This window comes from Asterias rubens, chromosome 1, assembly GCF_902459465.1.
Source record: "Asterias rubens chromosome 1, eAstRub1.3, whole genome shotgun sequence".
Taxonomy (NCBI): Eukaryota; Metazoa; Echinodermata; class Asteroidea; order Forcipulatida; family Asteriidae; genus Asterias; species Asterias rubens.
This window is the reverse complement of record NC_047062.1, coordinates 20,713,338-20,725,029: the sequence shown is the minus strand read 5'-3', so window position 1 is coordinate 20,725,029 and position 11,692 is coordinate 20,713,338. Positions and strand designations below refer to the sequence as shown.

At 40.0% G+C, this 11,692-nt stretch overlaps 1 protein-coding gene across 1 annotated transcript; it reads left to right on the top strand.

Moving 5' to 3' along the window:
• Window positions 1-3,035: 3,035 nt before the first annotated feature.
• On the top strand, window positions 3,036-11,614 carry LOC117290123 (protein SpAN-like). The gene is made up of 10 exons (XM_033771382.1): window positions 3,036-3,093; window positions 3,534-3,737; window positions 4,099-4,225; window positions 5,268-5,393; window positions 5,799-5,896; window positions 6,795-6,919; window positions 8,237-8,625; window positions 9,108-9,220; window positions 10,189-10,307; window positions 10,830-11,614. Exons 1-10 carry the CDS (start codon window positions 3,043-3,045, stop codon window positions 10,966-10,968), a joined length of 1,491 nt encoding a protein of 496 aa, XP_033627273.1. The 5' UTR covers window positions 3,036-3,042; the 3' UTR covers window positions 10,969-11,614.
• Window positions 11,615-11,692: the final 78 nt, after the last annotated feature.

The window sequence follows — 11,692 nt, the reverse complement described above, 5'->3', positions numbered from 1 at the left end:
CACATGTTATGGGAATCGGCTAATACTTTTACTAGACGGTGTTTGTATTTGGGGTAAGAGTTGGTATTTTAAATCCAGAGGGAATTATTTGGTTTTACTGTACCTTTTATCAAGTCAATAGACACTTCAATTTGTAATGGTGAGAGTCGGCCTATTTGGAATTGTGTGCAAATGTAAAACACTAGAGGGACACATTACCTTATAGGATCGGGTGGTTTGTGATATAAAAGAGTTTGCTATGAAATTGTTATGGTTGATTGTATAATAGAGTATAATTGAAATTGTGTGGTTTTCCTTTTTGTTTGGTTTTTGTGATTTTTGTTCGAGCTTTCCGAAGCACAATAGTACAGTTTCTATTTGCTTATCAAAATATATGCGAAATGTTTTATGAACAAAGCCCTAATCTAAGCTGTAACAGTGTTAGATACAGTTTGAAGGTGTAAACAGCGATAAGTCAATTTGAATAAAGTGTGTAGTATTACTCTGACAATTTAAAACTCACACTGTAGATGATGTCTCTGTAAACACAACCCATTTTAATTAAGTATGGCAACGTGCTTCTGGTGTTGTTCTTGTACCTTTCTGATCTGACTTGAGATCGATAGTGAGATACAAACTAATTGGCAATCCGGAGTAACTGTCAATTGTAAACTTGCGGGTGATGTGTAAAATATCTTAGTAAAGTTGGTATATAACCGTAGTTGCTGGTGCAAAGTGTAGCACTTTGGATGCGTGTTCTCGTGCGAAGACGTTTTGCTTCTCGATGATTCTCGCCATCATGGGGGAAAATCTTATCTTTGGACTGCTTTTTGGCTGCGCTTTCCTCGAGCTTGGATGCTGCAGTGTCATCAAACTTAAGGTAGACATAATCATAGCTATTGATTCAAAGAACTTGAAACGAAAGACGAGAAAACAATGACGGTATGAATGAGAGGAATTGGGGGGGGGGGGAGGATGAAAAATAAAAGTATAAAAAAAACAGAACTCACGACATGTCTAAAGTTAAGGCCTTAGTCTTTTGCAGTCTTTTGGGCAACATACAACTAAATTCAAATAAATAAAATAAGTTATTCATTGAAAATAAGAGTAAACTTAGTAGAACGGGCTTATAACAAATCGTAAACAAAACTTAAAGGCATACCAAATGTGCTTTTATTGGTATTCTTACCTAGTTCCAATGCACTCTTTAAACGATCAAAACTGTGAAAACTGGCATGCAGCAAATCAGGCTCATCTTAAACTTTACCGCCTATTACAGTTCAGAACAGTTACAAATTGGTGTCAAAGATTGTTTTTTTATTGAGGTTAAAGGCTACTCCATGTCTCACCATACGATGTTTTGTATTTATTCCTACAGAACACAAAGCTCCATGATGTTCCTGATCCGGTACGAGCCGAGCCGCCGGAAGAGAAGGATGACTCAATCGGTACGTTCCAATCAGACATGCTGCTCTCACCGGAACAGCTGGAAGAAGTAATGGAACGGATCCACGAGGAGCAAACCGGAACGTACAAGCGAAGAGCCCATTCAAACCTCAGCTACAGATGGCCGCAAAATGTTGTACCCTTTGAGATTGACACGTCCTCTGGTGAGTGCAACATTGTTTAGGCTCCTCTTCGGAGGACGAGAGCATGCTGATCGAGACGTCGAGTCAAGTCGGCTCAGCTCCTCAGAAAAAAACCGGTACTAAAAAGTATACACCAAATACCTAAACTTTAGCTTAACATCATCTGGGCCCAATTTCAGAGAATATACAACAGTTTTATACTGTAGGAGATATGAGCAGGATATTAGTCAAAAATTGTACTAAAGACACAGTACTTTGGCAAAGTAACATCATTATGATAACGGTCATTTTGTTAAGCTTAGCTACTTGTACTTTTAAGTACAACTTAAAAGCAGCTTTATGAAATTTGGTTCTGTTGCCACTTTGTTTAGAAATATAGCTTACAGTTTTATTTGTTTATGGCAGGCTCAAATTATCTTTATTTTTTAGAAAGAAGGAATAACCGTTGATGATATAAACAACATAGCAACCCCATTGATAGGTTATCTTTTTTTATTTGGATGCTGGTTTTGTTTATAGAGGCAGACCGTGACGCAATACAAGCAGGGATGGATCTATGGACAGCGCACACTTGCATCCAATTCGTGCCGTACTCTGACGAGGTTGGGCGGTCATTGGGACACGAGAACCGGGTCAGGTTTATCCGGGGAAAAGGGTCAGTGTTTGTAAATCGGTTCCACCCTCACTACACTCTAAACAATCCCGTGTCAAAATTGACCTAGCTTCCTGGTCGATTTATTGGTCAGTCTGACCAGAAATCTGCGTCAAACTGACCCGAATAATGTGTCAAAATAGCCCAAAATTACATTCTATAACCAGTTTCCCACAGTCAGCCTGACCAGAAATGGGTCAATGGGTCAAATCCGACCCGGGAGTTTTGGCAGCGTGTGGTCGGGCTGCAGTGGCACTCGTCGAAGAATTTACGTTTCGGTATTCCAGTTGCACCTAAAATGCCCATTGCCATCTATTATTATTTCGGACATGCGCTGTGTAAGGAGGCGTCCGAATAGAGGCTTGTCAAAACAGTTTTACGTAAGTTGTCGAAACATTCCATGAATACTAATAAGGAGCCAGGTGGGCGCGGCTTTTGAGTGCATGCTTGGCTGTCTGGCTGGTTAGACCATAGTGTCCTTTCTCTATGGTTAGACTAGTGTCGTGATTGTATGAATTATACACATTGACTAGAGAATGCTTTCACAACTGTCTTGCTCCGTTTTAATTGCTTTTGTTAAACAATTAAGACCATGAAAATGGCGAACGGACTTGGAATGAAAACAGCTCCATTCGTGAGCTCACTCGCCGACAACGTGACCACTACCAATCAAGCACAACATTATGGGCCTGACGTTTCGACCCTTTATAGCCCTCCAGAAAACCTTTGCTATATTGTGGTCGAAACGGCAGGCTATTGAAGTATTTTAATGCTGTTGGTATAATGGCATTTTCCTTATGTAGATGCTACTCGAATGTCGGCATGATGCGACGGGGTGCCCAGACCATCTCTATTGGGAGCGGCTGTGGAGGGGTAAGTGAATGCTCATCACCAAATCAAAGGGTTGTGTCCGACCGCCATTTTCTATACGTCTTTTAATCAAACCGTTTTGAATACTGTAGTCTTTATGGTAACTTTTAGTGAAAAAGTGGCGGTCGTACTCAGTGGCGTAACTAGACATTTTACTTCGGGGCAAGCAGGATCAAAGACGTTTGGGGGATCTTGGTATACCGAACCATTCATTTACATATTTTGTTCCGATCCCATATGGGCGAGGGGGGGTGGGGAGACGGAGGAGCAATGGTTCTCCCCCTCCCCCGTCCGTGCTGGTTCTACTCGGCATCTTTTCCCATCACTATAGACCCACTCCTCAAAAATGCAAGCAGCCTTGTACATGGATTGATCGTTCACTTTACTCCTGTGATTTTCAGAATGGCATATTTTTAAAGCTTTGTAACAAATTTGTCTTCCAGAGGGGTACGGTCGCCCACGAGATCGGTCATGCTCTCGGTTGGCATCACGAGCAATCACGACCCGATAGGGATGATTACGTCACCATCAACTTTGACAATGTCGCATCTGGTAGGAATTTTAATTTCTATAAATATGTGACGTCATCTATCGCCACTCATGACGTACCATATGACGCAGGCTCAATAATGCATTACGGGGCGCTGGTGAGTAGTGTCTTCGTCTTTTTGGACCGTTTTGAACCAGTGATTTGGGATTGGGCTCCGGCCTTATCATGGCTCCGGGCTTAGGCTCCGGGCTTTGGCTTTGGGCTTGAGCTCTGGGCTTGCACACCGTGCTCAAAAATCCGTGCCACAATAACAACCCTCCCCCTCCTTTTTCGCTTTAGACGAGACTACCAAACTGCATGAATTGGGCACTATGAGCATTGTTGGCTGTATGAAAATGAAGACAAAAAACACAGGATTGGAATGGACTTCCTCCTTACAAAAATTTCGATGATACTACGTTCCCTTTGAAATAGTGCAGATTGAAATGTTCTTCCTACCTTCCTACCTATCTATGTAGTATTTCAGTTCCAACGGGCTGCCGACAATTGTAGCAGTCGACCCGATGAATCAGTTTAAGTTGGGGAACAGGAATGATTTCAGTTTTTATGACATAAAGATGGCAAATCTTATGTTGGAATGTGCTGGTAAGTTTTCATAAATGATTTTCATAAAATTAAACGTACAGTATATCACTGATGATAAAACAGCCGAATGTATGAATGAGGGAACCGAGTCTTTCGAAGCATGTCACCTCGGGTCCGAATCAAGAAATTCATACTTGAACCCCCGGCCTCCAAGTCTACGAGAAACATTTGGGGTTCAAATCCCAACCAAGCATGTTTGTTCCAAGGATTCAGCAAGAACGAACTGATGCAGTAATTGAATCACACTATATCATCAGTTTTAGTCGCAGCTTTTTAATGGAATTACTTTTGTTTCTAATGATGTTCATCTCGTCTCATTACGAATGGGCGATGTAAATTTCGTTCTCGGCCCCTTTGACTTATGTACTTCTTTGACTTAATGTACTTCTTTATGAAACAGAAGTGATTTTTGTTTCCGGAGCACACTTGTTTTGTTTTGTATATCATTAAATTGACATTCACCCAATTATTTTAATTATTTTAATACAATTGCTTGTTGTACTTTATTTATGCATATTTCTCTCCTACCATTTCATAGCTTTGATTTTATTAATTGTTGTTTTTCAAATCATGCTTCAACACAATCTGATTATTTTGTTGAGTCTACTGAAAATCTTGTTTGAAATTGTGCGTATTGTTCACCTGTGTATGATATGTTAAACTTTTGCTTATTATTGTTTAACTTTGTGTGAGAATTTTGCATTATTGTGTCAATCGTACGTATAGTTATTTTTGTACTTATTTTGATCAACTGTGTATATATTTTTGCATACTTAATTAACTGTGTATTTTTTTTTGCATACTTATATTTTGCAATCTTAATAAACTGTGTATATATTTGTGCATACTTAATCAACCCGGTATATTTTTGCATACTTTAGTGCCAAAGGTCAAAGGTGTTTATATATTTGCATAGGCCTACTAATAATCAACTGTGTATATTTTTTATTGCATACTTATTCAACTGTGCATATATTGAAAACGGTTTTTTTTGTTCGATGTTAATGGTTCTAATTCATACGTGTGTTGTCCCCACTCACAGCACACTGCCAAACAGAAGCCCCCCTGCATTGCCAGAACGAAGGGTTTATTGGGAAAGACTGTACATGCATATGTAAGCCAGGATACATCGGTGAATTGTGCCAGACTTTTGACGAAGGGAGTGCTGGTGAGTATCGGGATGCGTTTGATTTTAGCGACTTCGCTAACTCTATTGCTACATCTACGGCTACGGCTATGTATAAAAAAAAAAAAAAAAATATGACTATGGCTATATGGCCATATAATCGATGGTTCCAACCGCAGCGTTGAATAATGTGCCTTCGCTGCGCCGCAGCCAAAATGGTGTTCACAGTCTATCTTTTTAAATTGCAACCGTATGGACAACTATATGACAGATGCCAGTTTTTTTGCACCAAAACTTTTGTCTGCATCGTTTCCGATAGATTACTTTATGCATAGTCTCTAAGCAATGGTCCAAAACAAAATCCGCTCATTCGTGTTAGAAAGATAGTATTCCCTTCTCCAAACCAAAAATTGTAATTAACATAATGTGAATTTTACTACACAACAGAATGCGTCTACGAATTGACAGACCAGTCTGGCACCTTGACATCCCCGAACTTCCCTGAACCATACGGCAACTATGAGCTATGTGTTTGGAAAATTGTGGTAAGTACGAAGGATTGGCTTCTAGTGTTGCAGTTCGCAATAAATGAGTAGAAACTAAACCAGCAAATGCAGTTGTCTTAATTCGGCGACGATGAAGGACCGGTGTCAGATGCAATTGTGTCCGCCATGCAATACTGTCCATTCCGGACACTTTTGCACATGCAATCATGTCCGGGGCTATGCAAGAACCGTCCGGTGGATGGACATGTACATGACTGTACATGTATAAATATGTGCGCGCGTAAGCGAGCGTGCATGCACTGAACCTACGTATATGCAGCATGAATATTCACGTATTTTATGATTTCAGCGAATACCCTACGGCCGAACATTTCCCATATCATCATCCATGACATGCACTTAGCTTGTAAAAAAATGGCGAACGTGTTCCGTCGACCAAGGGCGTTTGATTTACTGCAATGACGGTTTTGCACGGGGCGGACACAACTGCAGATGCAAATGTGTCCAGGCGGACACAATTGCATTATGCAGCAGCGTCCGGGCGGACACGATTGCATATTCAAAACCGTCCGGTGGACATTATTGCATATGCAATAATGTCCTCCGGATAGTATTGCATAGATGGCATAATTGCATGCGACACCGGCACTGGTCAGGCTCCAGCACTAGAGGGCGCAATGACAATAACCTTTTGCTGGCCAAATCAAAGTGATTATCTTGCATCCACGTTATACATTTTCGTAAAAGTACAATTTTAGCCTAAAGCTTATTAATATAATTTGTTTTTTATAAATCTCCAGAAAAACCATAATGTTGAATTGTAATGTTCATAAACATCACATACCATTGTTTCAGTATGATACACTTAATATTGTTTTTCCTTCCTGATCTTGACATTTCAGCAAATGACATTAAAACAATCCTTTTCTTTTTATAGGGTGAGGAGGGCTCTACTGTGAATCTGACATTCACATCCTTTGACATTGAACGTGGACCGTCATGTATATATGACAAGGTTATCATTAGATCAGATTCCGATCTGACTGCTGCCAGTGAACAGAAGTAAGGCTTCGATTATTTCAATTGCAATATTAATTTTGACCCTTACTTGATCGATGATGGTATGATTGTTGGTAGCTTCGAATATTTTGATTGCGGTATTAAATTGCTTCGACCTTCACTTCGAGTGTATGAATAATGTCAGCTTCGATTGTTTTGTTTGTGCATTTATATTGACCCTCACTGTGAATGTTGTTTACCCTGGTGCATATTATTGCTGTCTTTGTTTACTCTTGTGCATAATGTTGTTGTCTGGGTTCACATCTGATCATTGTATTTTATATTTTATTAATTTTGTCATGTGGTTTTGGCTAGATTTCGGGTCCCCCAGGGGGCCTGACCAATTTCATAGTCAGTTTGACCAGGAAACTGGGTCAAAATGATCCAGAAATTTGTTAATTTGACATGAAATCTAAGCTAAACCCATTTGTTTATATACACCAGTTTCCTAGTCAGCCTGACCGAGAAATGGTTCATGACCCCCCTCTGACCCGGAAGATGGGTCAATTCTGACCAGAGTGTTTTTAGGACCATGAACACCTTTGTAGATGTGCGCATTGTAAATAATTGTCATCATTGTTATTTTGTACACCATCATGATTATTGACATGTCTGTGTTGTTTGGTATTGTTGCTTATTTTGATGCTGAATTGTACCCATTGTTTGCCCTCAGTGCATTTCTTACATCAATAAGCTGCTGGTGTTTGTTTCAGGCGACTTGAAGTTCTGTCTTTTCTTCCAGAGTCCACACTACCAGAGTTAGAACGTGATAAGAAAAGAAGCCCCAAAACGAGTCTTTGTCTTTTGATATTGCTGATGTTGTTATTGTTACATTATTGTTTATCATCAATTACATTTTATAAGCTGCTGTTACAGTTATTGTTTCAGGTTCTGTCTTTTCTTGCAGTGCACACTACCAGTTCGAATGCGATACGAATTGTATAAGTCTAGTTCGCTGGCATTCATATACAGAATGGAGAAATTAATGGGGGCTAATATACTTACCAACAGAAACCATTATTTTTCAAAAGGTGTTAGACTTTATAGGCCTACCCCTACTTTTCATTAAATTAGTTGATGCGTTAGTTTGTTTAATTATCTGATTTACCGATCTCTGTAATTTATACATTTATCAAACAAGATTTTTTAGTTTATGATATTAGTATTATAGTTTGCTCGATATGATTGGGGAGAGGGGGGGGGGGGAGATTCTTGAGCATAACACAATTGACCAGGTTAACAGAGTTCAAAGTTAAACATTGTGTCCAAACCATTTCAGTTAAAAACCTTATTTTGTTTTACTTTGGATTGCACGTTAAGGTTTTGTGGGAATGAAATTCCGGCTGAGATTGAATCTGCTGGTAACGTGATGTTGGTAGTCCTCTCCACTGACAAAAGCTATACAAGACCAGGGTTTGAGGCACGATACGTCATCCAAAGCCGTGACGAAGTGTCGGTCATCCCTTATACTGTGACTCCGACGGTCGTGACTACGACGGTCGTGGAGACAACGAAGCCCATGGCTACAACGACGGTCTTGGACACAACGTCCGTCTTTGATATAACTACGGCCCCAGCTACTACGACGGGCTTGGATACAACGACGGTCTTGGACACAACGTCCGTCTTTGATATAACGACGGCCCCAGCTAAGAAGACGGTCTTGGATACAACGACGGTCTTTGAGACACCGTTCAACGGCAACTGTGGTAAATTATAATAGGATAAAGGAGGTTTATGTAAATTTTAATAAGGTTAAGTATTTCCCAAGAAGGTCTATAAATTTGATTTTGAACTTGATGAACCAGGGTTGGGTGGTTGATAGGTGGTGGGGCAATTTCAGGTCATACGGATCCATAATGGGTCAGGTCCCACGAAGGAATCCGGGTCAGGTCCCACGAAGGAATCTGGGTCAGGTCCCACGAAGGAATCTGGGTCAGGTCCCACGAAGGAATCCAGGTCGGGTCCCACGAAGGAATCCGGGTCAGGTCCCACGAAGGAATCCGGGTCAGGTCCCACGAAGGAATCCGGGTCAGTTCTGCCTGATCCAGGAGTATTAGAGTGCAGGACAAAACGTGCTCTCTTTGCCTGCCAATCTCTTTAAAGAGTGAATGGTGACCCCAACGACTCTATGATGTGTAGAATGCTGATGCCATTAAATGTAGTATCTCACCATTTGTCTTTATTTTAGAGTCCGTTGTTGGAACATGTGGTGGAGCTTTCCATGGCAATGGCTGCATAGCCTCCCCTAACTACGGAAAAGGGAATTACAATCTAAATGCAAAGTGCGTGTATACTATTAAGGTAAATATATCGTATACAAACTCATCAAAACAAATGAAGATAGTATAATTGTTTGTAACATAATATATTAATGAAGCGTAGTGCCGCCTCGTGGTTATACAAAATTTCACTCTCATCATGTACCTACAAGGAAATTATCATTTACGTAAAATGATGATTATCATGTTCGTACATGACTATCGCGCATGGTCATCAAGGTGTGCATACATGAAGTTTTTATGTACGTACACGGCGGTAGTTATAATGTACTTACACGACGGTAGTTATAATGTACGTACACGATAAGTATGGATTTATTATATTATTAATCGTGTACGGACACAATAAGTTGTGTACGTACACGATAAGAGCAGGATTGTTTTATTCATGTGCGTGACACTACGCTTCCGTTACTACAAACACAGTTGTAAATGTGAAAACTCGGCACAAAACACAATAATAAGTGAGATGCAATGTCAGGCCGAGTTTTGTAGCCGGTGTCGCATGCAATTATGTCCTCTATCAATACTATCCGGCGGACATTATTGCATATGCAATATGTCCGCCGGGCGGTTTTGCATATGCAATCGCCCGGACGCTGCTGCATAATGCAGTTGTCCGCCCGGGCACATTTGCATATGCATTTGTGTCCGCCCCTTGCAAAACCGTCCTTGCAGTAAATTAAACGCCCTTGGCCGATGGAACACGTTCGCCATTTTTTTTACAAGCTAAGTGCATGTCATGAATGACATGGGAAATGTTCGACCGTTGGGTATTCGCTGTATTTATACGTGGATATTCATGCTGATATACGTAGGTCCAGTGCATGCACATACGTACAGTCACGTGTAGTCCACTGGACGGCTTTTGCATAGCCACGGACACGATTGCATATGTAAAAGTGTCCGGAGCGTACAGTATTGCATGGCGGGCACAATTGCATCTGACACCGGCCTTATTTCAATTCTGTTAACTCCCTCTGATTATAGGCACCTCCAGGCCAACGAATCAAGCTGACAGTATTGGACCTCCACATTGAGTACTCGATGTCGTGTGCTTACGACTATCTTGAAATCATCCACAAAGATGCACACAGTGCTCCTATGAGGTATAGTCTTAAATCTAGTCGCTTATTTTGTCTTACATTATTACCTCATAATGAAGTCAATAATGATTATGGGCCCAATTTCATAGAGTCGCTTAAGCGGAAAATCTTGCTTTAACAATTGTTCTGCTAAGCAGAAATTAGCAGGATACCAGTTACTGTGTACATGTAACACGATAGTTTGACCGGTAACCTGATTCTGGTAAGCATACTTCAGTTGTGCTTAGATTCTTTTTTTATTGTGCTTAAGCAGCTCTATGAAACTATGTTGAGTCAATTTCATTATATTCAAAACAATTTAATTCATAATCAACGTGATTTTTCTTTTAGAAAAGAAAAACAAAATTAAGTTGACAAAAATAGCGAGCAGGCTAACTATTTTATTGACACCCCAACTATTTGATTATATATATGTATTTCACCATCATTTTGTTCATATAGCTAGGCTCAGGGTTATTAACAAATTATAGTATTAATAAACCGAAATGATTCTTGTTTCTGTTGTTGTTTTTCCTTCCATTTTAGTATGAGGCTATGTGGAGACAATTCTGGGTTGGAGTCGATTGTTTCTACGTCCAACAAACTGACCATCAAGCTCGTTAGCGATGGAACAGTCTCAAAGGAAGGCTTCGTCGCCAAGTTCGAACCAATACATTCAAATTAAAACATTCCAGGTTTACCCGTCGGGTTCACCGTACCGCACTGGTTTGAAGTTTATTATTTTAAAAGATACCAACAGAATTTATTAGTTACATAAATTATTTGAACCGTTTCGAAATTTTTAAAGGGTTGTTGATTAAAATGGGAGTTTGTTTGACCACGAGGGGGCGCTCTAACATAAAAGTGCGAAGCCGCTTTTTGGCTCATTTGTAACTCATTTTTAAAGCGAAGTTTTGCCTTTGGCAAATAACAAAATAACATTGTATTGTAATGTTTCGTGGTTCTCTGACTACCTCTTAGCCAATACATGCCTTGAATATTTGTTGTAGCATTTTAGAATATATCAGAGGTATTTTAAAGTGTGGTTTGATAAAATATAGCAATATGATATAAAAAATATACTTTATAATTATCTAACATTCATCTTGCCTGGTTGTGGCTATATTTGAACAGCCGTCTGCCAACAATGAAAAGGGCGTAGTTTATGTATCCACAGTAGACCTATTTCGTTGACACTAAGCCGTGTAAACACAAAGAACTAAACACAATAAACAATTCAATGAAAAAAATATAGAACAACAAAAAGACAATGATGAGTTGAACATACTTCGTTAGTTTGTTCACTGAAAACGAGGATGTGGCCTAGACACTCCACTGCTCGCTCGCTCGCTATCAGTGCGAGAATCGCTATATAGGGGTTGATTACCATGGGTACGAGGTCGCACACA